The sequence below is a fragment of the Caretta caretta genome, chromosome 9 (genome assembly GCF_965140235.1).
Source record: "Caretta caretta isolate rCarCar2 chromosome 9, rCarCar1.hap1, whole genome shotgun sequence".
In the NCBI taxonomy this organism is placed as follows: Eukaryota; Metazoa; Chordata; order Testudines; family Cheloniidae; genus Caretta; species Caretta caretta.
The window spans coordinates 8020590-8047466 of record NC_134214.1 but is presented as its reverse complement, the minus strand read 5'-3'; the positions used below and the strand labels follow the sequence as shown (position 1 = coordinate 8047466).

At 46.5% G+C, this 26877-nt stretch overlaps 1 protein-coding gene across 7 annotated transcripts in view; it reads right to left on the bottom strand.

Moving 5' to 3' along the window:
- Positions 1-26877, bottom strand: part of VWA5B2 (von Willebrand factor A domain containing 5B2) — a 68664-nt gene that overhangs the window by 29056 nt on the left and 12731 nt on the right. For 5 of the 7 annotated variants that reach the window (XM_048862853.2, XM_075132075.1, XM_075132079.1 and 2 more), the window contains exons 2-3: positions 8036-8212; positions 6509-6670 (exon numbers count right to left, since the gene is read on the bottom strand). In XM_048862853.2, coding sequence (XP_048718810.2) covers positions 6509-6670; positions 8036-8174 — 301 coding nt within the window. In that variant the 5' untranslated portion in view covers positions 8175-8212. Of the gene's footprint in view, positions 1-6508; positions 6671-8035; positions 8213-16058; positions 16363-25312; positions 26344-26877 lie in introns of those variants that run through there. The other 2 variants (XM_075132076.1, XM_048862852.2) reach the window with 2 other exon arrangements.

Here is a 26877-nt window from a genome sequence, read left to right as displayed (position 1 = left end):
TCAGCAGGCACCATTGCAGTATACAGGCTAGCAGCATACAGTCTTGGGCAGTTTCAGGACACTAGCAGCAGCTGTGCTCTCTCTGCCTTTGTTACCCTCAGTAACAAGATATCAGTTAAACCACCACCATCTATGGAAAATGGTGCCAGTATTCAGTGCCATTGGCCTATACCAGTGGTTTTCAACCTGTGGTCTACGTGTAAGGGTACATGAAAGGTTGTTGTTACTATAGAACAGTGGTTTTCAACTTGTCTAAGATTTCCAAAGGGGTTCACCTCTGTTTGAAATTTTTTATGGATTTGCAAATGAAAAAGGTTGAAAACCACTGGCCTATACTCATAGTTTCATGCAACTGAGCAATTCCTCCTCCTTTTCCTCGCCCCTGGCGAGCCATACTCACCATGGCTGGTACTGTGAGTGGCGCCATGCACAAGCTCTCCAAAGCAGAATTGTCAATAAGTATGCCTTGTTTAAAACTTTATTGGAGAAAGAGAAGGGAGCTATGAATCTTAACTTTCACTTTCTTTTGTGACTATAGTGACAATGGTACCTTCGTGTGTTTTACCTGCAGGTTCTCCCGCTACACCTTTGGAATGGCTGAGCCAGATGCGGAGGAGAAAGAAAATTACTCGGGATGACATGTTCAATGAGATCCTCCAAGCCAGTGGTGCATCAGACTGTGAGCAAAGGGCCTGGAGGGTGAACATTGCAGACAGCCTGAAGAAGGAAAGGGAAGACAGGAGAAAGGCCCAGGAGTCCCAGCAGGGAAAGGAGAGAGAGAGATGCATCAAGCTATAATAAGGCTTCTCTGGCAGCAAATACAGATGCTGCAGACTCTTGTGGACCTACAGGGTCAACAATCACAGGCATACCTCCCTTTGCCATCCCTGGAGAACTCCATTACACCTCTCTACACACACCCCTAACTTTCCACCTGGCATCAGGGGGCACATCTCTACCTCACCAGTCCACCCCAGGGGACATAAAGGACAACCACTGCTTCACATACACTGACCTGTGAAAGCCACAGTTGCTGTATGAGTAGGTAAATGTGCGTAGGTAGGACACGAATGGTCTTTCCCTTGCTAAGTTATGTTCCATTAATTTATTAAGTTGTTAATGTATTTGCTTTTAAATTGCACAGATTTTTCTTTGTACTGGTTTTGCTACTGAATAAAATTATATTATTTGGAAAATAGTTCATCTTTATTAGCTTCCAACATATGCTGCAGAGTGCCTAGCTGTTCTGAAAGCACCTACTTACTAACTACTTTACAGTGTGACTAGGGGTGAAAGTGAGTCAGGACACTTACCAGTACAGTGCTGGGGCAGCTCTGGCCCCCAGAAGGGGCGAGGCCTCTGGCAGAAACGGCAGGGCTGGGGGGTCAGCATACCCCAGCCAGCCCTTCTAGGCCGCCTGGCCCGCGCCACCCAGGGCTCCTGTGTTGATTTAAAGGGCCCGGGGCTCCTGCCGCTGCTGCTGCAGTAGCAGCAGCGGCGTCCGGAGCCCCGGGCCCTTTTAAATCGCTGGCCACAGGGCAGCTGCTCCTTTTGCCCCCCCCGAACCCATCAGCGTCCGGGGGGGGGCAAAAGGGGCAGGGACATTAAAGCGCTGCAGCGTCCTTTGCTGTGGTAGCGATTTAACGTTGCTGCGCCCCCCCCACCTACCCCGTTGGCAGCCCAGGGCTGCCAACATGAGGGGGGGTGGGGGGCGCACCAACATTAAACCCCTGCAAAAGGCAAAAGGGGCAGGGTCAGCAGCGCTTTAATGTGGGCTGGGTATGGTCTGGTGCGGGTTCTTACCGGTATGCCATATCGGCCCGTACCGGCTCACTTTCACCCCCGAGTGTGAAATAACTCGTAGGATCATACACACACAGTGTAATAACCATAAATGTACACCAAGCACTGCAAAATTATTAGGTGCATTGACAGTGTTATAGTCATAGATGTACACCAAGCACCACACCATTTCTAACAGGCCCACAAATAGCAGGGTGAGGTACAGCACAATACACCACAATGCATTACTGTGATCCCACTGTTAAAGTGCTCCTTCAAAGCCTCTATGAACTGTATAGCTCTGAACTGAGCTCTTCTAATAGCCTGTGAATGTGGCTGTTAAAACTCAGACAGACTCCACCCCAGCTGCAACTTTTCCCCCTTTGCTTCACAGATATTATGCAGGACACAGCAGGCAGCTATAATCATTGGGATTTTTGTCACTGAGATCTCATCTTGTGAGTAAACAGCACCAGCATCCCTTCAATCTACCAAGAACACATTCAACTGTCATTCTGCATGTGCTGAGCCAGTAATTAAATCTTTCCTTGGTGCTGTTGAGATGCCTGGGGTATGGCTTCATAAGCCAGAGGACAACTGGTAGGTGGATCCCCCAGGATCACTATTGGCAATACGCTGGTCGGGAAAGAAAGTACCTGCTAGTAGCTTTCTGAACAGTCCTGTTCTTAAAGATGCCAGCATCATGCACCTTCCCTAACAAGCCAACACTGATGTCAGTGAAGCATCCCTGGTGATCCATCAATGCTTGTATAATCATAGACAAGTAGCCATTTGTGTTGATGTACTCTGGGGCAAGGTGCTCTGGTGCCTAAATAGGGAGATGCATGCCGTCTATCGCTCCACGCCAGTTTGGGAACCCCATTTCTCCAAATCCATCCACTGTATCCTACAAACTGCCAAGAGTCACAGTCCTGTGTAGCAGGAAACAATTAATGGCCCTGCATACTTGCCTGACAACAGCCCCCACAGTGCATTTCCCAATTCCAAAATGATTTCCCACTGACCGGTAGCAATCTGGAGTTGTAAGTCTCCAGAGTGCAATTATCATTTGCCTCTCCACTCTCAGTGAAGCTCTCATTTTGGCATCCCTGCGCAAAGGGCTGGGGCGAGGTTGGCACACAGATCCAGGAATGTGGCCTTGTGCATCCGAAAATTCTGCAGCCACTGATCCTCATCCCAACCTGCATTACGATGTGTTCCCACCTGTCAGTGCTCATTCCTCATGCCCAAAAGTGGCTCTCCATCATCTGCAACTGCTCCGTGAATACCACCTACAAGCTTTAATTGGTTCTCATTATGTCCCACAGCAATCTTTGTCCTCCAAGAAATCATCACATTCCCCACAGATTCCATTCTTCTTATGGCTCTGCAAATACCGGAAGGCCATGCATCCTGTGTTTGCAACACTCATGACAATAGTGCAGAGCTATGCAGGTTTCATGCTTATGTCAGAGATGGCAGACTGTGAGAAGGGTTCATGGGATTTTTTAAAAAGGTGCAAAAAATATGGGATACAGATGACATTATGGGATGAAGACAGCTGCACACTGGGTAGTTGACCCCTTAGTCCCGGTGACCCCTGTGCCGCTCCTTTCTGTCCCATCATGCATTGCTAACATTTCCCAAAGGACAATGAGCTGGATGGCAGCAAGTTGCACACTGGGATATCTACCAATATTGCAACCACACTGTGCATCAACGAAAGCATTGCTTTTCAGGGGAGGTTGGAATCCCCCACCCCAGCTAACACCCAGAAGCACAAAGACAGCCTTGAAAGCTACATGACATAGACGCCGACTCCATGGATGCTCCAGCCCTGGAGCACACACGAAAAAAAATTAGTGGGTGCTTAGCACACACCAGCAACAGTGGTGCTGCAGCCCCAGCCAGGGATCAGCAGTTCCTAAGTAGCCCCGCCTACACCAATCAGCTGGTAGGCTACTGCACTAATCAGCTGTTTGGCAGGCTCCCCAAATGCAGCCCCCCCTGCCTATCAGCTGTTCTGCAGCCTCTGGACTGGCTGCAGCAGAGGCTGACCCAGTCCTACTTTTCAGCCCTTGGTGTGGGGTGGGACCCCTCCTCCAGCAGCCTCAGGGAGCTGCTCCAGACAGGGTTGGGGATGGGGGGAGCACAGGGTTCCCTCTGCTCTGCAGAAGCCCAGCCTCATGAGCAGCCCTGAGATCCTGCTTACCTGGGTTGGGTGGCCCCGCCTCCTATGTAGATCTCCTGGGCAGGCTCCAGCTCCTAGCCAGCTCCAAATGCAGGCAGCACTAGGTGAGTCCAGGCAGAGGGAGCCTGGCTGGGGGTGTGTAGGGCCCACTGCAGTGGCAGGAGAGGGGAGGCCACCATGGGCACAATTTGGAGGTGATGGGGCATGCAGAATCACTGCCACTGCCTTCCTACATTTCTGCCAGTGCTGAGCTGCTCTGCTCTGGTGGGGAAGGATCTGTCCACAGGAGTGCCATTGGGCAAGGGGGGGACTGTCCTGCCCCCCCAGGATAGTAAAAATCTGGGGGCAAATTTGTCTCTCTCATCCCTCTCTTGCACCCATGCATCCTTTATCCAAAATACTCATTTGGCATGGAAGTTAAATAGGTGTTAACAAAATCAGACAAAACAGTTTTTCAAAGTGTGATTTAAAATCCCTTCCCCTCTCCATTGCTCCATTTTCTGTCTCTTGACTCTCGTGACGTTATAATTTCACTAGTTCTCCTATTATCATAGGCTTTGTCTGGACTAGCATTTGTTCTCCTGATGTAATTGATTGCCAATTGCTTGTTAAGTGACTGTAAATGCTAATCTAGATGCAAACATTTGCAGAGTATCAGGACATGGGGGCTCAGCCTGAGCAAACCACAAAACTTTGTGCTCCAGAACAAACATTTGTGGAGAGCCTCAGTTATTAACACAGGTTTCAGAGGAACAGCCGTGTTAGTCTGTATTCGCAAAAAGAAAAGGAGTACTTGTGGCACCTTAGAGACTAACCAATTTATTTGAGCATGAGCTTTCGTGAGCTACAGCTCACTTCATCGGATGCATACTGTGGAAAACTCAGTATGCATCTCCAGTAACACAATTAGCATTCACAGTCAATTAGTTCAAATTATAACAGGACCACCAACTCTAGTCTAGACAAAGACAAAGCATGAGTCCCCCAGGCTAGACAGGACCTGCATTTTTAATATAAAAGGTGGCAACATAAATGTATCTTCACTCCACAAAACAAACAAACACATTAACAAAACAAAAAACACCTAGGACCCCCAAATCTTCATGCGTTCTTTACACATCAGAAGAAAATCAAACAAAGGCACAGTCTCAGTTATTGCCCCTTTACAGATCACCTTTAAAAATGAAATGATCCTTTACATTCCTAATTCCCCTTTGTGGGGCTGAAAGACTGGATCTGGGTGTGAAAATTTGTTCCTTTCCACCATTGCATGTACATATAGAACAGTGTGCTGGGAGCACAACAGAATAGGTAAGGGTAAGGAAAAGCTGATAAGTGGGAAAAAGAAAAGGAGTACTTGTGGCACCTTAGAGACTAACCAATTTATTTGAGCATAAGCTTTCGTGAGCTACAGCTCACTTCATCGGATGCATACTGTGGAAAACTCAGTATGCATCTCCAGTATGCATCCGATGAAGTGAGCTGTAGCTCACGAAAGCTTATGCTCAAATAAACTGGTTAGTCTCTAAGGTGCCACAAGTACTCCTTTTCTTTTTGCGAATACAGACTAACACGGCTGTTACTCTGAAACCTGTCATTATGCTAGGGGGAAAGAGGCCCTCAAAAAAACCCTGTCTTGAAAACAGCGACAGGGTTGGTTTAGTAGTCAAGTTTCAGAGTAGCAGCCATGTTGGTCTGTATCCGCAAAAAGAACAGGAGTACTTGTGACACCTTAGAGACCAACAAATTTATTAGAGCATAAGCTTTCGTGGGCTACAGCCCACTTCATCGAATATATAGAATGGAATATATAGTAAGAAGATATATATAGATAGATAGGTATACAGAGAAGGTGGAAGTTGCCATACAAACTATAAGAGGCTAATTAATTAAGATGAGCTATCATCAGCAGGAGAAAAAAACTTTTGTAGTGATAATCAAGATGGCCCATTTAGACAGTTGACAAGAAGGTGTGAGGATACTTAACATGGGGAAGTAGATTCAATATGTGTAATGACCCAGCCACTCCCAGTCTCTATTCAAACCCAAGTTAATGGTATCTAGTCTGCATATTAATTCAAGCTCAGCAGTTTCTCGTTGGAGTCTGTTTTAAAGCTTTTCTGTTGCAAAATTGCCACCCTTAAGTTTTTTACTGAGTGGCCAGAGAGGTTGAAGTGTTCTCCTACCAGTTTTTGAATGTTATGATTCCTGATGTCAGATTTGTGTCCATTTATTCTTTTGCGTAGAGACTGTCCGGTTTGGCCAATGTACATGGCAGAGGGGCACTAGTAGTCAAGATTTCTGAGGTCGGGGGCAGGAAGAGGTGGAGGGAGGGCGGGGCCTTGAGTGGGGCAGAGCACCCACCTGGAAAAATAAAAGTCAGCACCTATGCTACAGGGAACTTCTCAGCCCTCAGGAAGCTCTTGGTTTCCATCTATGCTTATTTTATTTGAGCAACCCTTGGCTTCAACATCATTTTAGCCACACCCTTGTCCTAATTAGGCTAGGTGACGTCACACCACCCAGCATACTTACCGTTGGCGCAGAGCAATGGCTGGCCCAAACTGGGGCTGCAGTTAATGCAGCAGTCCTCTGCTCGGTGTTGATTCTGGATCTGGAAGGTGATGCTTCTGCTTCCTGTCACAGCTTCAAAACCCACTACCACCTCAGACTCCTCCAGGGGATAGATGAACACACCTTTAGGGGGCAGCAGAGAAAGAATTCTGAGGCTGAGATCGCAAGAGCTACCAGACAGAAACCAGCCTGACTCAGAACAGATTCCAACCTTAGGCTCAACATTCCCAGCCTGCACTACGTGATGTATTAGCTCTTCACCACATATTCTGCTTTAGTGCTGGTGAAAGGTCCTGAAGAGCATCCACCTCCATTTATCCACAGCGCTGCTACAGCACCGGCAATTGCAACATCAGCTTCTCCCATGTTCCACACTCCCTAACATGTCTTATCTCTGCTCTGAAGGCAACCCTTCTATTGTGGAGAGAAGAGTTCAGACTCAGTTTGTTTATTCGGTCCATAGCTCCCAACAAGGGGGTCAAATCTGATGGTGGCTTTTGTGATGTGGACATCTGCCCTCTGGAAATTGGACCGAGACTCACTAACTCACTTCACCTCCTAAACCACTGAACAGCCAACACATGGAAACGACTTTTGGTCACTACTCCCAACGTGGACAGAATGGAGCAGTTGACCTAGTGATGCAAGGTTTTGTATCCCAGTTCCAGTCCCCTCTGAGCTAACCAGTCCTCCAACAAGGGATTTTTAACCTTCAGGGTGCAGTAAGGAAACTAGGAAACTGCTCTAGATCCATTTTAGTATCTACTTAATGCATAAGAGGGTGCCTAGCCATTTAAATGCACAACAGCCTGGCTATTTGTCACCTTGTTGAAAGGTGACTGGATCAGTGCCTCCTGGATACAAACCAGCCCAGATTCACCTATGATATGGTCAGGAAGAAGGAAAGCCCAGTGCTTCCACCTCTTCTTAGGGCACATCTTCACTGGCAATGTTAAAGTGCTGCTGCGGCTTGTGTAGCTGCGCTCTAGAAAAACCACCTCCACGAGGGGAATAGCTACCAGCATTGGGAGCGCGGCTCTGTCTACATTGGCACTTTACAGCGCTGAAACCTGCAGCACTCGGAGGGGGGGGTGTTTTTTCACACCCCTGAGCGAGAAAGTTGCAACGCTGAAAAGTGCCAATGCAGACAAGCCCTTACTCATGGGCTGTGCTAGGTTTGGGAAGGATCCTTCTGCCAATCTAGCATTCATGTCCTGGTTCAAACATGCGTATTCCACTGCCTCCTTTGGGAACATGCTGGATTTGGTTCTGCGTATATTAGTTCTGTATACGGATTGTCCTAGTGGGTCTCCTCCTTTAGCTCACTAAGTAAAGGCAAGAGTTCAAGAGACTAAAGATGAACAGGTAGAGGAGGGTGAGTGCAGCACTGCTCCACACCAAGACAGGTCAGATCTGCTCCTATATACCAGCAATCTGCTAGTTAAGTAGGTACAACTTATTCTTTAGCTCTAGACAGACGCATCTTACCTTCTACAGGATCCTCCTCTGAGTTGATGTAAGTGAGGTGAGCAGTGACTCCCAGGGAGTACCCGTTGGCACAGGCCTTTACGCATGAGCTCTTCAGAGGGAGAGCTGTCCAGGTAGCTAGAGAATACAATCCTGGCATGGTCTCTAGGCACAGCTACCAGGTCCTGCCAGCTGGAGCTATCAAGAGAAGGTGAAACAACACAAGCAAGCATTGAAGTTTGGAGGCAAGGAGAGGTCAGACTGAATACTGTCTTTAACTATCAGGAGAGCTTCAGAAGTCTGGAATAAGTCAACTGCAAGATTAGAATATTGCCCAATGAAGCTGGTGACTTTACAGTATTCTTCCTTCCTCAATTCCTTCTCACCCCCTCTCTCTGGTTCTTGGGCTTCCATGATGCTTTGCTATCCTGGATCTTCTCAGCTTTCCTCTCAAACTCTCTCCTCTGCCCCCTTTCTCTGTCACCCTTGACAATTCCACTATCTTCCCAATCACTGAAGTGTACAGCCCCGGGGTACCATTCAACTCCCTTCTCCCCTCACGTCGCAGTTCTAATCAGTTCTTGTTACTTTGTACTCTGCAAATTCTCTACTGTCCTTTCATCTCCATCCCAACCTTCATCTAAAACTCTCACCTGAGCCTTGGTCCTCTCTCACCTCAGCTATTCAATCTTTTCCTCTAGAGATTCCCTGAATCTCATCTTTCTCCCCTCCAATCTATTTAAAGTGCAATACCAAATTCTCCTCTCACACTTCTCTGACCATTCCACTCCACCTCTGAGCCCCCTCCTTGACTTCCCCTAGCCTGCTGTATTACATACTTCTCATCCATCATCCTCACCTCCAGGATCATGTACATGTTTCTGCCTTCATTTCTCCTGCTCTCTCCTTTGCTCCTGCTAAGGCACTACCCTAATTTCCCTCTCTGTATCCTTCCTCCATGCCCACCTTCATGTCTTCTCCATGCCATTTTGCTCTTACACTTGGAAGAAGCTCGCTCTGCTGATGCACCGAACCACCTCCTTCTCTGCTTTCAAATCCCTCTTCACAATATTTTTTCTGGCAAGCCTTCCAATAATGAGCATTGCACGATTCCTCCAGCACCTCAAGCTCACACCAGCACTCACTAGAGTGGGTCTCTGAACTCTGCATTGTCTGTATCTAGACTTTATTGCAAGACTGGGCCGTCTTATGTTTTGTACAGGGCTGAGCATACTGTTGGTTCTCAAAAAACAATCCTTGGGTAGGGATCTGAGGAACGTAGCATCATGCTGCCAGGCTGAGCAGCCACTCAGGGAGTGCTCACTGGCCACAACAGCAGCAGAATTAAATGAGCCCACACACTAAGCAAAGTGAGGACTTCCTCAGCCCCTGTATTTAATTGAAATTAAGAGAAAAATCCCAGTTTCTGCGGCCCTTCAGAATGGATTTTGACTGGAAGGAAAAGAGCAACACAAGGACTGATTCTAAGCATGAATGGGATCAAATAGCCATGCGCTTGCTCTCTGTTTATTTTTCCATGTCAGCAGCAGCTGAGCACTCAGCCTAAACTTTCCAATGAAACCAGTCCTAGCGGCTAAGATCTCCAGAGGGGGCCTATACGGACACTGAAGGCAAAAGAAGATTAATCCCAGACTATGCTCCATGCTCTCTTCTCCTGTCTTTAGGGACCGGACATCAGGAGACACCAAACCATACTTCAGCCTCAGAGCACACGCAGTATCTGCTGTTCCCATCCCCGTCAGCCACCCACAAAGGTTACCTGGGTAATTGATAAACAAGTGAAGGGAAAAAACACACAGAGTAGCTAGGACAAAACAGAGACTGGAGTCTCTGTTTGTTGGGGGATTAATAATTAACAACAGGGACAACACTAAAACTGAGACAACAGAGCAGGGAAGGAATTGTGGGAGGATGCATCCCTTGGAAACCTGGGATCTCCACAATGCCCTCAGGCAGATCACGCAGAGTCCACTTCTGGCCACAGCAGCTCCCAGGCTATGCCCACCTTCCACCTGTGGTCACTTACCCTGAGAAAAGTCCATGAATGATACCAAAAGGTCAGGACACCAGCCCATCCCTGAGGCTATCAAACTTTCCCACCCCATTCCTACTTCCAATTTCCCATATCGACTGAGAGACTTCTCCAAAATTATTGCTCTGGCCAAAGGATTTTCCTGAACAAGATGTGAAATGTAATGTTATTTCCACAACGTGCCTCAAGACTCACATGGAGGGACTGCCTGAACCAACAGGCCTCACTGCTTACGTGAAGGGACTGTTTGGCCCCTCTTCCACCAGTATCCCTCACCCCTTCATGGGAAGAGATTGCATAGTCCTGGAATAAGAAAAGGATTCTGGCTCAGTGTTCAGCCAGAGCTGAGCTTCTTCGCAGTTGTAAGTGAATGGATCCCCAAACTGGTCAAATCAACATTCCATAAAACATTCGGATAAGCCATAATGCATCTTCCCTGCAAAGAGATTCCTTGCGTCCTTCTTCTCCAGACACATGCAAGTATTTAGTCTGTGCCCATCCAGCTTGCTACATACCTCACCTCAACTCCCACTCTTGATTCACCCAGAAGCATAATGGATAGAGACATCCCAGCATCACTAGCGTGTGCTATAGATTTAGCTGCTCTGAGTGCAACAGGCTAAGAGAAAAGGGCAAGGCCAGATGGAAACAAAGCATCTGGTTTCATCTCACTCCAGTGGCCTTCATCTCAGGAATTGCAGGTTTATGAGACAGACTGTAATTTAAGATTCCATGTACCCACAATTTATGGGTCAAGGATGCATCTGTTTAGAGCACCTTACACCACTTGGAAAATGGAGACGCTGAAGTGGAGGAGTGATAAACCCAAAACAAGTCTGAGGAGACAGAGTTGTGATCAAGTCAATCACAGTGAAGAGAGCAGTGGCTACAAAGGATGCGGACGATGTCCCGGAGCTTTACAGGTGACCCTTAGAAAGTACGTACAACCCAGGAAAACATAGATTATATGAGATTGCCATTACCATGCCATCCACCTACACATCCCATAAAATGTAATTACCAGACAACTTAGATTAGTGCACAGATCCTAGGATGCTGGGGAGTGTGAATCTTGGTAGTAATCCAGCCCTGGGTGTGGACCCTGCTGCATTTAGGAGCTGGGAGTGTGATTCCTAACACTAGAGTCCTGGAGTGAAATCCTGGCTCTGTTCAAGTCAATATCAAAAGTCCCATTGACTTGAACAGAGCCCGGATTTTACCCTGATGTACAGGTCCTTCTGGGCTCAGGGGCTGGGAATTTGAGTCCTGGCACTATTCCAGGTGTCATTAAAATTGCTCTGAGGATGATCACACCAGGTTAGCATTAGAGCTCTGGTGGGGTTCTAGAGCACAGTCATCCTAACAGGGAAGTGCCAGAGGGACACTCCCGCTGCTCAAAGTGCCAGCTGGCATTGGGAAGCCAAGCTGATGTACATCTGTTCTGATCATGCTCTCACTAGGACCCCTTGAGCATTAGCAAAGGGAAAAGAAGGCACCAAGCAAACCATAGGTACCTGAGGGGGGCTCAGACACATTTTCACCTCAGAGCCACTCCACTTGTTCCCAAGACAGAGCGCTTAACACACAAGCAGTGAGCCCACTATTTGCCAGGCCTCTGATTGGCCAGAGCTCCATTTAGCTGTTTACCAGGGACTTACCAGAGAGGCTGTACTGGCTGCTTTTTATCAACAGTCTTTACATTTATTCTACCAAAGTAAACAAGTCCCATCTGGTCCTCTCATGTTTTATGTAGGCTGCAGCGAACCAGTTGGTAATGAATAAAAACAGATCCACAGGTCCTCACCCTGTCCCCACCCCCCCTCTTATTGCCCCACTGGGAAGCAAATGGTCTGTGGCAGTGACGGCAAAGACTGTGGGTTCTTGCTGCTCTCTCCACAGCATCTCCTGCAAGACAGGTCAGGTCCCCTCACATGAGCAGGGTGCCAGCCCCTTTCTCTTATTCTCGATTGCCTATCAAATGGCACAGACGGAAGTACAACTTGCTAGCTCTTTCTGCCTCCTACCCCACTCCTGCTTGTCACTTCTACCTAAGGGAGCTGTTGTTAATATCTGTTTCAGCTGGCACGGGAAAGAGAATCGTAATTTAAAGAGCCAGCATCCCTGCTATGGATCAACTGATTCAGAATCCAGGGGACTAAGCTGTGTGTTGGTAAACAGCCAGGGAAGGTGAGTGGTCAACAGCATCTGTAGTAGATATTGAGAGAAGGACCAAATCCAGGCCTACTGTAAGGAGATGGAAATCCACTGAAGACAACAGAGTTAAATCTACTTAAACCAGATCTGAATTTAGCCCAGAGCATCTGTGAGATCAGGCAATGATAATGAAGTATAAGATAGTCTAGCTTCTTTCATCCATGGATCTCAGAACTTTCATTTAAACATTCATTAAGACTCACAATATTCCTGAGAGTTTATTCCTACTGTATTTTTAAAAAATAAATAATGAATCCCAAAGCACTTGCCTGACTGTATTCTAGCTGGAGTGATGGGAATAGTTAAGGATGCTCAAGTGCTTAGAGCCTGAAGGGTCATTTTCAGAAGCTTGTAACTTTGTCAAACTTTTGCATGTTCTGCTGAAATTCAGCATGTATATTTCTGTCTAATTTTCCCAAGCTATAATGATTTTGCATATGCAATGTTTTTTTTTAATATGTAACAATCTGCCAATGCTTCATTTGCACTACACACAGGTACATAGGCAAACCCAGTGGAAACTTCCACTGAAAAGGTGATCTCATAACATTACAGTCGACTTTCACATGCACGTGTAAGAAAGTAAAGCAGGAAATCAATTTTAAGGCCATGGTGGGGAAGGGGGGGGGATATTGTCTGTGATGGTGCATGTAGAATGAAGCCAGGGCTTCTACCTCATTGACTGCACATATTATACAGGACAGAGCTTTCTAACACTGAACACAATAAAGAGGTTTTGTTCTTTGTAAAAAAGTAGGAAATTTCACACAAAAGGGGTTGATCTTAAGCTGGTGAAAATCAGGGCAGCATGCCAATTTACATCACCTGAGGAGTTCTTCCATACTCTTTAATTGCATGATCACATACTATTACTTCCCCACAGACCTAGCCTCATTTAGTGACCAGGCTGTACATGGAATGAGGCAGGAGTACAGAGGACCCAAAGTTCATTCGCTGCTGAAGTTTTGTAGCATGTAACAAATTAATTCAAGGTCCATAGGACCACTGCCTAACTCATTGTAGGAGTTGGAGGATGAGCAGTGTATGGGCCCAGAGGCCATAAACTGAATGAAGAGGATAAGAATAAATATTGAACAGCTGCCTCGTTCACTGAGCAACAGCCATCTAGCACACTGTGTGAGGCAGGGACCCTGCAGAAAAACTGTATGTCTAATTACAGATTATCATAAGGCACACACACAAAGAACCAGAGCTAAAGTTGTGCAGGCAGCCTGACTTTGAATGCTTCACTTTGCAAACTTAACACTTTTTTTTTTAAAAAAGTAGGATACATCAGGGGTGCTGGAACAATTTGTATAGTGGGGGTGCTGACAGCCACTGAACCAAACTGTAAACCCCGTATGTGATGGAAACCACTTGAAGATGGAGGTGCGGCAGCACCCCTAGTTCCTGCACCTATGGAATATATGGGAATTCCTAAACTCACCTGTGATATCACTCCCAATCCTGGGGTGGAAAGTTTAACAGTGTCCAGTGGCAATGCAGAGTAGTTTAGGGCAAGACATGGACAGAATGTTGCGTCCAACTGCCTCTGCAGGAGCAATTTGGGGAGACAGAATGTAATTATCCATGCTGGAAGTTAGCCAGTCAAACCCCAACTCATGCAAAACCAGCCTCGGGATCCTTATTGAACACAAGTGGTTAGGACTTTGGTTCTACTCCTCAGCCAAAAGACAGAACCTCCAGCAGCACCGCATCCACCGCCATTAACTTTGCCTGAAGAAACAACTCCAGATTGTTCCCTCCTATCAACTTTCTGCTACTAGTTTACTGTCTCCTTTTTATTGGTGTTGTCTCTTACTTGAGATCCAGAAGGTTAAAAGCTATGCTGACCCACCAGAGGGGATCCTACAGTTCTGAGCATGTGTGCCAATATTGGGGTGCAGGTGGAGAGTGAATTCCCTTCACAGTTCACGATAGGGGGGCCCCCCAGGTCTAGCATGGGCGCAATAGATCCTCTTGTACCTAATGAACTCAGTTTCCACCCAGCCCAAGTTCAGATGTTTGTACAACGGCCCAGATCCTCAAAGGTATTTAGGTGCCTAATTTCCATTGGTATCACTGGGAGACAGGCACCTAAATACCTTTAAGGATTTGGACCAAAGTGCTCACGTTTGTCTTTTTGTCTCTAGTTGTCTCTCTATCTAACACACTCTGCACTGTAGGTCTCACAGACCTACCTGAAAATAAAGGAGGACTTGCCTTCCCTAGCAGTGCTGGAAATCAGTCCTCCCTCCTGCTTCCCACCAGGCAATAGCCCAGGAAATCCCCAAATCACCACACTAGGGTTGAGCATAAGGTCATTGACGACAGGGTCAAACCAACCCTCACAGGTGCAACACAACACTTTGAGGAAAAACAAGGACAAGGGTGAATGTGCAGATAGCTGTGGGTGAACACACAAAATTGCCATGTGCCCACACTTACAAGGCACCCACAAGTAGTGAGCATAGGCATTCTAGCTCAGCTTGCTGACGGCTGAACGAGGGGGAGGAGTCAGGCACAGTGGGGTAGCAGGGGGAAAGAGAATTTTCCTAGAGACTCCGTGATAAGGACATTAGGCTAAGCAGGGATTATCCCGACTCTTTATGGGCTGCACTGAGACAACAGTCACCAGATTTCAAAGAAGCAGTCCCCACTGGTGACTGGCAATGCTCTCTACCCCACCCCAATGCTTACCTACTTGTGTTTGCTGCCGCTTTCCGACTGGCAAAGAGGGAAATTGTCACAAGAGGTGAAATAAGGAATGCAGCACTGAGTCCATTTAGACAGAGCCACCCACAAGTTAATACACACATCGGACATTAAAAAATGGAGCCTCCTGCTGGGGGCCCCCATCTGTTCCCAACCACATTGCTCAGGTGGCCAGGGAAAAGCGTCAGGTTAAAGTGTCAGACACAAACCAAGAAAATGCCTCAAGTCTCTTTGGCTCATGATGCCCCTTCATGTCCAAGTCACTGAATCTTAGGGGAGAAACTCACTTGAGCACCTTTTTCATTCAGACTGATCTCAAACAAGCTAAAAGTCTCCATCTCTGCATGGGCGGTGGCTTAATAATAGGCCAGGGGAATCTCTGCTTTCCCTGAAGCCACTTATAAAATACAGATCTTTACAACAATAATCAAATGCCAGGAAACAGAGAGAACTTTCTTTTCAGCGTACCATCAAAGCTGCTAATTCTCATGCCATTGATCCCCAAGCCCAGTAACTCTTAGCAAAAAAACCCCACAAAGACACCCAAGCACACTCTCCCCACTTCTCAGCAAAACCTGATGAGCCAAAGCAGTGCTGGGGAAGGTGGGGAGAGGGGAAGGGCAGGCTCCTCACTCCTCAGATATCAGGGACTTGTACAGTATAGACTTGGGAACATTTGCTAATATACTATGACATATTATCATAAATAATTAAAACTACACTTGTCAAATACTTAAGGGCAGGTCAGTCTGCGATGCTATGGCCTTGACTGGAGGGTTATTTCATTGTGTTCATTTGCTTTCTTGCTAATTTAGAAAATTTATTACCAGTCTGCAATGAGTCTCCCAGACAGCCATGAAAAACATAAGCAAGCAGAAGTCACACACACATTCCGTTTAGGGAGTCGCTGACCACAATTTACCCCCAAGGGTTGCGGAGGGGGGGCGGGGAGCCTGAGAAAGCAAAGGTCTCATATCTATCCCCCCCACACCAGACCTTGTTCAAACCTCCCATTTTCTGACCTGCAAAGTTGCCAGGCAGGACTGAGTGTTAAGCACTTACCTGGAGGATGATGACAGAGTCTGCAGTCCCAACTCGCCCAGCTTCAGATGAATTAAAAACACACAAGAAGGAGGAATTAAATCAGCCCCGTTCTGGATGGTGTCCTGCCTGGGACACTCACCAGAAGCCTGCTCTTTCCCGCCTCTCAGGCTCTTCTTTCTCCTCTCAAGAGGAAAATGATGTGTTTCCTCCTCAGCCTGCTGTCTCTCTCTCTCTCCCCCCCTCTCACTGCTGCAGAGTCCCTCTCTCTCTGGCATTGGCTTCCTCAGTACTGTACTACATCTCTTCCTCCTCAGTGCCAGAGGTAAGGGAGCTGAGCAGCTCCAAGCCCAGCCTAATTAAAGGGCCATACGCACTGGTCTGGCAGCAACTGGGAGGGGATGGAGCTGCTCTGCATGTGCTATCTTGCTTCTCAGGGGGATGGTGAACCTTGCCAGGAGTACTTGAGGGACAGGCAGAAAAGCAGTAGGGAGCTACAGATTTACACACACAACAAGCAGATTACAGCAGAGACAAGCCTGATGATCCTTTTGACCCTATCTGCAGGCCCAGCTCAGAGGTGTCAGGACAAATGCCTGTTAGGCAGAGGGACGTGATCGTTCCCCTCTATTCGACATTGGTGAGGCCTCATCTGGAGTACTGTGTCCAGTTTTGGGCCCCACACTACAAGAAGGCACTATATTTGCTCTTTCCCAGTCTTCTGGAATTCTCCCGTCTTCCATGACTTTTCAAAGATAATTGCTAATGGCTCAGTTAGTTCCTAGAATATTCTAGGATGCATTTCATCAGGTCCTGATGAGTTGAAGACATCTAACTTGTCTAAGTAATTTTTAACTTGTTCTTTTCCTATTTAACCTCTGATCCTACCTCATTTTCACTGACATTCACTATGTTAGATGTCCACTCACCACCAACCTTCTTGGTGAAAACCGAAACAAGGTTGTCATTAAGCAACGCTGCCATTTCCACATTTTCTGTTATTATCCCCTCCGCCCCCATTGAGTAGTGGGCCTACCCTGTCCTTTGTCTTCCTCTTGCTTCTAATGTATTTGTAGAATGTTTTCTTGTTACCCTTTATGTCTCTAGCTAGTTTGATCTCATTTGTTCCTTGGCCTTTCTAATTTTGTCCCTACATGCTTGTGTTATTTGTTTATATTCATCCTTTATAATTTGACCTAGTTTCCACTTTTTGTTTGATTTTTAGATCATTGGAGATCTCCTGGAAGATCTCCTGGGTTTTTAGATCATTGACGATCTCCTATATATTCTGCAGTATGGTTCTTCCTCACTCCTATAGAACATGTATGCTTAGACCTATAGCATATATACTGCAATATGCTGCTACTTCCCTTGCTCATTCACCTGCACATCTACTAATGTGATATATGCCATCCTGTGCCAGCAATGTCCCTCTGCCATGTACATTGGCCAAACCAGACAGTCTCTACGTAAAAGAATAAATGGACACAAATCAGACATTAGGAATGGCAACATACAAAAGCCAGTAGGAGAACACTTAAATCTCCCCGGACATCCAGTAACAGATTTAAAAGTAGCCATCCTGCAACAAAAAAATTTCAAAAACAAACTTCAAAGAGAAACTGCAGAGCTACAATTAATTGGCAAACTTAACACCATTAACTTGGGCTTGAATAGGGACTGGGAGTGGCTGCCTCACTACAAAAGCAATTTTCCCTCTCTTGATATTGACACCTCCTCATCAAATATTTGGTGTGGACCACATCCACCCTGACTGAATTGGCCTTGTCATCACTGGTTCTCCACGTGTAAGATAACTCCCTTCTCTTCATGTGCCAGTATATTTATGCTTGTATCTGTAATTTTCATTCCATGCATATGAAGAAGTGGTTTTTTACCCACAAAAGCTTATGCCCAAATAAAGCTGGTAGTCTTCAAGGTGCCACCAGACTCCTCGTTGTTTTTGTGGATACAGACCAACACGGCTACCCCTCTGATACTTCAAGTAGACTAATGTAGATATTGAAGAGGAATGGGGACAGGACGAATCCCTGTGGGACTCTGCATGTGAGGGCTCCACAAGACGGAGCAATTGCCCATCACCATTCTCTGGGTCGTGCTGGAGAAGAAAGATTGGAGGTATTACATCGCTGCACCATTTACTCTATGTCACGTAGGTGAGTCAGCAGCACCTTGTGCTCAACTATGTTGAAAGCTGCAGAGATTGAGCAGCATCCACACTGAGACATGGCCTACATTCGCTGCAATGAGGAGGCTGACGTTTGAGACAATTTGCACTGTCTTTGTGTTGTGCCCTATCTGAGGCCAGTTGCAAAGCATCCAGGATATTAAGAGGTCACATGATGTTAGTGCACGTTTGTCAGTATTTTCTTGATGATTTTGCCTAGGAAATAGCAGCTGAAGATGGGGCACTAGTTGGAGAGAGAATCTGCACTGAGTGCTGTCTTTTTTTAAGGACTGTGTTAACCATTTGCATTTTTTAGAGACTGCCATGTTTGCCTCTCTAAACAATGCATTGATTATTTTAAGACACAGTTGTTCTTTGCTGGCTTTCACCAGCCAGTAGGTGCAGGGATCAGTTTTGTTGGTGGTAGGTTGAATGTTTCTAAGGGATTCCAGTGCTTCATTGTGTGTCATGGGACAAACCTCAGTCAAAGGGGTGGGGTGGTTACTGCCATCTGGTTCACTACCAGGTATTCTGCCTCATGTATTCACTGTTGATCTTTTCTGGAAAGTAGAAGACCTTGCAGTTGAGGCATGTGTGTCTGATGTTTCACTGATCCAGTCCAAGTTGATTAGCTAGTTCACTCTGTGGAACAACTTTGCCATCAGTGATTTTGAAATTCTGGTTCTGCTTGTTACTGCAGTGACATGGCCCTGCAGGAAGTCTTTGTGCTGTCAGTGGATGGATCTGTAACAAGTGTTCTAATCTTTTGCCCATGTTCTTCATCTGATGCAGTTTGTTGGTGAACCATGGTGATCTTGGTCAGCTTGAGGGCAGAGGGCAGGATGGGGCAACAGTGCTGACCGCAGTAATCAGTAGGTGATACTATCTTACTTGCTCATCATCACCACCTTTGCTTTGCAGTTAGTTGGTCTAGGGTGATCTGAAAACTTAACATATTCCAAAGTTTTTCGTAAGTAAACTGGGTTTTTCTTTCACTTCCCTACTGCGATAAAGGGAAGACTATGATCTTTGCTTAGGTGAGGCAACTGTCTCACCAGGACAGTGTGAAGATTGTGACATCAATAATATCTATTAGGATGAAGATCAGATCTAGTGCATGCCCAGCTGAAGGTTTGGATCCAGACACTGTATGGATTCCATGCAACTGAGGAATTCAGATATTATGATGTATTTGGTGTTGTCTAGGTGTAGGATACAGTCACCCAGAATGATGAACCTGAGTGATTCAGGCACAGTGCTAGGCAACAGGTCCATTAGTTCCTCCAGGAAGTCTTCATCTGGAGATCTGTAGATCTGGAGGTTCCTTTTGTCCCTAGCCTTGCCAAACCATATGGATGCAGGTGAAACTTTTGGTTTCTAGGATGGGGTATCTTCTCTATCTGAGGCTGGAGGGGAACAAGACTGCTATTCTGCCTTCTCTTTCCTTTTTACCCTTTCCTGGGAACCTTCTCAGTTTGTACTGAGTATTTTGGAGGAATTAGGGGAACTACAATGGGACAACAGATAATTTTAAACAGATGTTACTGGTGCGTGCAAGGTCTGGTGTCCCATCCAAAACCAGATCACAGATAGTGCTGGTTTTGTTGGTGACCAATCTAGCATTCATCAGCATGAGTTGCTCTCCTGTGTGCTAATTCTCTACACATCATATACTGAAGTATATAGGTAGGAATAGCGGTCAGTAGATTTCCGGTATAGGGTGGTGTTTATGTGACCATCGCTTATTAGCACCATAGTGTCCAGGAAGTGGATCTCTTGTGTGGACTGGTCCAGGCTGAGATTGATGGTGGGATGGAAATTGTTGAAATCATGGTGGAATTCCTCAAGAGCTTCTTTTCCATGGGTCCAGATGATGAAGATGTCATCAATATAGTGCAAGTAGAGTAGGGGCATTAGGGGACGAGAGCTGAGGAAGTGTTGTTCTAAATCAGCCATAAAAATGTTGGCATACTGTGGGGCCATGCGGGTACCCATAGCAGTGCCGCTGATTTGAAGGTATACATTGTCCCCAAATGTGAAATAGTTATGGGTGAGGACAAAGTCACAAAGTTCAGCCACCAGGTTTGCCGAGACATTATCGGGGATACTGTTCCTGACAGCTTGTAGCCCATCTTTGTGTGGAATGTTGGTGTAGAGGGCTTCTACATCCATAGTGACCAGGATGGTGTTTTCAGGAAGATCACCGATGGATTGTAGTTTCCTCAGGAAGTCAGTGGTGGCTCAAAGACAGTTGGGAGTGTTGGTAGCGTAGGGCCAGAGGAGGGAGTCTACATAGCCAGACAATCCTGCTGTCAGGGTGCCAATGCCTTAGATGATGGGGCATCCAGGATTTCCAGGTTTATGGATCTTGGGTAGCAGATAGAATGCCCCAGGTCGGGGTTCCAGGGGTGTGTCTGTGCGGATTTGTTCTTGTGCTTTTTCAGGGAGTTTCTTGAGCAAATGCTGTAGTTGCTTTTGGTAACCCGCAGTGGGATCAGAGGGTAATGGCTTGTAGAAAGTGGTGTTGGAGAGCTGCCTAGCAGCCTCTTGTTCATATTCCGACCTATTCATGATGACAACAGCATCTCCTTTGTCAGCCTTTTTGATTATGATGTCAGAGTTGTTTCTGAGGCTGTGGATGGCATTGTGTTCTGCACGGCTGAGGTTATGGGGCAAGTGATGCTGCTTTTCCACAATTTCAGCCTGTGCACGTCGGCAGAAGCACTCTATGTAGAAGTCCAGTCTGTTGTTTCGACCTTCAGGAAGAGTCCACCTAGGATCCTTCTTTTTGTAGCGTTGATAGGAAGGTCTCTGTGGATTAGTATGTTGTTCAGAGGTGTGTTGGAAATATTCCTTGAGTCGGAGCCATCGAAAATAGGATTCTAGGTCACCACAGAACTGTATCATGTTCGTGTGGGGGAGGGGCAGAAGGAGAGGCCCCGAGATAGGACAGATTCTTCTGCTGGGCTAAGAGTATAGTTGGATAGATTGACAATATTGCTGGGTGGATTAAGGGAACCATTGCTGTGGCCTCTTATGGCATGTAGTAGTTTAGATAGTTTAGTGTCTTTTTTCTTTTGTAGAGAAGCAAAGTGTGCGTTGTAAATGGCTTGTCTAGTTTTTGTAAAGTCCAGCCACGAGGAAGTTTGTGTGGAAGGTTGGTTTTTTGTGAGAGTATTCAGTTTTGAGAGCTCATTCTTAATCTTTCCCTGTTTGCTGTAGAGGATGTTGATCAGGTGGTTCCGCAGTTTCTTTGAGAGTGTGTGGCACAAGCTGTCAGCATAGTCTGTATGGTATGTAGATTGTAATGGGTTTTTTACCTTCAGCCCTTTTGGTACGATGTCCATCTGTTTGCATTTGGAAAGGAAGATGATGTCTGTCTGTATCTATACGAGTTTTTTCATGAAGTTGATAGATTTCCACTCCATACGGCTAAATGCAGTGCCTTGCATAATGACAGGTTTCAGAGTAGCAGCCGTGTTAGTCTGTATGGTCACATAAACACCACCCTATACCGGAAACCTACTGACCGCTATTCCTACCTACATGCCTCCAGCTTTCACTCAGACCATACCACACGTTCCATCGTCTACAGCCAAGCTCTACAATACAACCGCATTTGCTCCAACCCCTCAGACAGAGACAAACACCTACAAGATCTCTATCAGGCATTTGTACAACTACAGTGCCTACCTGCTGAAGTGAAGAAACAAACTGACAGAGCCAGAAGAGTACCCAGAAGTCACCTACTACAGGACAGGCCCAACAAAGATAATAACAGAACGCCACTAGCCATCACCTTCAGCCCCCAACTAAAACCTCTCCAACGCATCATCAAGGATCTACAACCTATCCTGAAGGACGACCCATCGCTCTCACAAATCTTGGGAGACAGGCCAGTCCTTGCCTATAGACAGCCCCCCAACCTGAAGCAAATACTCATCAGCAACCACACACCACACAACAGAACCACTAACCCAGGAACTTATCCTTGCAACAAAGCCCGTTGCCAACTGTGTCCACATATCTATTCAGGGGACACCATCATAGGGCCTAATCATATCAGCCACACTATCAGAGGCTCGTTCACCTGCACATCTACCAATGTGATATATGCCATCATGTGCCAGCAATGCCCCTCTGCCATGTACATTGGTCAAACTGGACAGTCTCTATGTAAAAGAATAAATGGACACAAATCAGATGTCAAGAATTATAACATTCATAAACCAGTTGGAGAACACTTCAATCTCTCTGGTCACTCGATTACAGACCTAAAGGTCGCAATATTACAACAAAAAGACTTCAAAAACAGACTCCAAGGAGAGACTGCTGAATTGGAATTCATTTGCAAACTGGATACAATTAACTTAGGCTTGAATAGAGACTGGGAGTGGATGTGTCATTACACAAAGTAAAACTATTTCCCCATGTTTATTTCCCCTCCCCCACCACCTCCCACTGCCCCTCAGATGTTCCTGTTAAATGCTGGCAATGGCCCACCTTGATTATCATTACAAAAGGTTTTCTCCCCCCACACCAACCCGCCCTCCTGCTGGTAATAGCTCATCTTAAGTGATCACTCTCCTTACAATATGTATGATAACACCCATTTTTTCATGTTCTGTGTGTATATAAATCTCCCCACTGTATTTTCCACTGAATGCATCCGATGAAGTGAGCTGTAGCTCTCGAAAGCTTATGCTCAAATAAACTGGTTAATCTCTAAGGTGCCACAAGTCCTCCTTTTCTTTTTGCGAATACAGACTAACACGGCTGCTACTCTGAAATACTGCTGTATGCTACCCTCCATAGAGTATGTACTGCAGCATACCACCTCCTATAACGTATATACTGCAGTATTCAATCTCCTGCACTGTTTGCATATATATATTGCAGCAAGTTAACACTCATAGTTATGTTTGCTAACTCTAAAGTATCTACATTGCAGTATGCCACCAAATGACTCCCAGCAAAGGCAGAGGTGTACCAAACACACCTGGAGGGCATAGACAAACAGTATCTACAGCACTGTCTGGGTATGTGTGGTATATAATTTATTTTAGGCAGGGCTGGTAGCACTACCTATTATTAAGGTTGCCCGACACTTCCCATTATAAAACCCTGTTTATAGTTATCATTTTGCCAAACTTTAACATTTAGGGTGAAATTTTCCATGCCATGTGTCTGCCTCAAAATGCTTGAGCTGTTTCTGAGAATGAGGTTGGGAGAAAATACATTGTTTGCCCATATCAAAAAATGCTGGCAACCTTTTCTTTCAACAGCACCCCCATGTTTTGGAGCAGGGACTTGAACCACACTGTGCATACTCCAACTTAGGGCTGAGCAGGATTTTCCCTGCAATTGCAGCTCTGGGTGGCTCTGAACTGTGCCGGGTTTGGGCACCTGAACTGAGAGCAGGAAGATTGTCTCTTCTGTGCTCTCAGTGCCTCCCCTCCTTGCCCAGGCAGCATAGAAGAGGAAGCTGCCTGAGACAAACGCAGAGACGACAAGAGCCATACCTGCAGGTGGATGTTGGGAGTAGATTGGGGCAAGGAGCCTGGGGAGGGTGAGACAGGAACTGGAAGCTGGTGTGGGAGATAGGGAAACTGGAACTGGTAGTTCAGGGTAGGAGGAGAAGGACTGGCTGGTAAAGGAGACTGAAGCTGGGACCCATGGGAGAGACTGGACCAAACTGGTCAAAGAATCAGGGTCTCGCTGGGGAAGGGAAGACTAGCACTGGTTGGGTAAGAACCTGGGGCTGGGAGCCAGGAGGTGGCAGAGAAACTGAGATCAAATGAGAAGTCAGGGAGAGACTGGGACTGGCTGGGCAAGGAGACTGGTACTAAGAACCAGTGGAGCAGCATAAGGAAGTGAGGGGAAGATTGCTTATGGAAAAAACAGCATGTGATCATGTAATTAAAGACTATCATAATGCATACACACAAGAGGGCTGAATTAAGGTTGCACAGGCAACTTTAATTCTGGCACCTCCTAATTTTTAAGTGCTTGACTTTGCCACCTTAATAATGTTCTTTTAATGTAGTTTTGTGTGTGTAATTATTTACATATTGCCAAAAAATGTGCTAGATGCTTGAACAGTTAGATTAGGCCATCTGAGATACAATTTGCAGAACCAAATCCAGTATTAGGCCAAAAGGTGCATCTATCCATGAAAGTGGCTCTGATTCTGATTTCAACATACAGGTGTGTTTATCTGGTGGCTCAAAAAAGAAGAGGGGAAAGACCAGAAAAGAGGGCTGAGGGACAAGACAACAATGGGAGGAGAGGGAAAATTCAGCAGGAAAGAGATATGAAGGTGCTGGGAGGAGAAGAGAGGGAACGGAAGGAAGGAGAACATGAGGAGAGACCCAAGGAACAGAGTCAGGGGATGATCATATCTCGCCATCTGGATCATGGTACTGTGAAACTGCCACTCCATTTCTGTATGCAGTCTAGTTGTAGCCATGTTGGTCCCAGGATCATAGCGACACATGGTGGGTGAGGTAATATCTTTTATCAGATCAACTTCTGGTGGTGAGAGAGACAAGCTTTCGAGCCACACAGAACTCTTCTTCAGGTTTGGGAAAAGTACTCCCGGAGTCACAGCAAATGCAAGGTGGATTGTTTAGCACAAGTAGACAGCACATATTCTAAGGGACCAAGGTAGAATGGCCCATTAATGCCTCTGCAGTCATAGGACAGAAAGAGGGGGTTAATGGGTTATAAATTGTTGTAATAAGCCTTCTGATCATGTTGGAATGGGATGGCTCCTCCCTCCCACTCTCCATTGTGCTAAATTATTGCACCTCCCCCTCTCCTATCTGGATTGTGCTGAAGTGGGATGTCCCCTTACTTTCCCATCTGAATTGTGCTAAAGACAGAATAAAGGAGGTGGCATGTGCTCAACAGCCAGAAGAGGAACATGCCCTCTAGGGTGGCAGGACATCCCTCTGCTCCACAGACTTTTAATCAAGGAAGCATCCCATACAGCTGCTGCTATGCTCCCATGGCAACTGTTATTTTGCCTTTTGATATGAACCAGCAGAAAGTGCAATTGACAAGGATCTGTTAATCTGCAGCTTACCTGAAAGGAATAAGGTGTTCCACAGAGCTCACATGGCTGCTGTAGCCAGGAATCCAGAGGAGTGGAGCACAGCAAAGTGATCCTGCAACAGCTGGTGTCTATAAAACAGGCTTTCCCTAGCCCTACTCTGAGATACAGAGCATCCTTCATCTTACTGGTCAACTTTCTAACAACACCCCTGCAGGGATACAAACAGCCTCCAAAAAAAAAAAAAAAGGAGGGGGAGTGGGGGGTTGGAATGTTTTGAAATGATGGATTTTCTACTGTTGACTTTGAGAGCAGAGCTATGCAAATGTGACATTGTCAATACATTTGATCCAGAGTGAAACTTCACTTTTTCAAGCCTAGTTTTATGCAACAAAATTTGACACACTCTAACCCCCAACCCCCCAAGGAAACAAAGAATATTCCTAGAATTTCCCCCAGGTAAAAGGTCCTCACACTCATAAAATTCACTTTGTCCACAAAAAAGTTGAAGCATAAACATTTTCAGTTTTGGTGAGCAAGGAGACAAGTCTGATTTCTCATTGGTGGCAAGACTTCCACAAACAGACAGGATTTCACTCTTCCTTCTGCTTGCCAGTGACTACGAGCAGCAGGCTCATTTAAGAGATGAGCCTCTTTGTGCTGCAGCTGTACATTCAACATGGCCCAGTCACGGGTCTCTGTAAAACACATGTCAGGGCTAGCCTTTAAAGGGCCTTATATCTGCCTATTTTGCCAAGTGCTGTGCTGTTCTCTGTATATTTGAATGAATGACTCCCTCTAGTGGGAAAATCCAGCTATGCCCATTAAAAAGGATCTAGCACCCTGTAAATGTTTTCAGTTTCATCCCTTGCTGTTCAACTTCAGAAATGAAGTTGCTGTTGTTTCATCCCTTGCTGTTCAACTGCAGCTGGTAATGACTTAGCATTAACCATAGGTAGGGATGAGCTCCAGCAGAGACAAGGAACTCCTCTTCACAAGCACCCTTCCCTTCAAGCACTACTGTATTACCAGGAATTGCTGACCTTATGGTGCTGTGAGTGATCTGCAGCACAGGGCTGGGCCTCAAAAAAGTGAAGCATTTGTCTCCTGCCACTCCACCAGTCTCTCTCCCCATCAGCTCCCCTATCACATTGTCCAGCTCCCTTTGCTCCAGTCTCAGCACCATCACTCTACTCCCCCTGGATATTTATGCAATGTGGGGCCCATCTGCTTTGGAGAGATTTCATCCCAGACTTGATATCCTGGGTATCCCCCCACCTCCCATCCCCGTGCGGTACCAGATCCCTTCCCTCTCCCAGCTGCCCCTCCCCGGGCCATCAGGGTTCCCCCCTGTGCCACAGTCTTCTCAACTGCCCTTCCCTGTGACATGCTCCTCCCTCTCTCCTTCTCCCAACCCCCCACCCTGTTCCTGTGCCATGGCCCCTCCCTCTCCCAACTCCCCCACCCCTTTTGTGCCACAGCTCCTCCCACTGCCAACTGCCCCCCCATCCTCCTGCCACAGCCCTTCCCTCTCCCAACTGCCCCTTCCCTGTGACATGCTCCCTCCCGCCTTCTCCCAACCCCTTCCATCCCTGTCT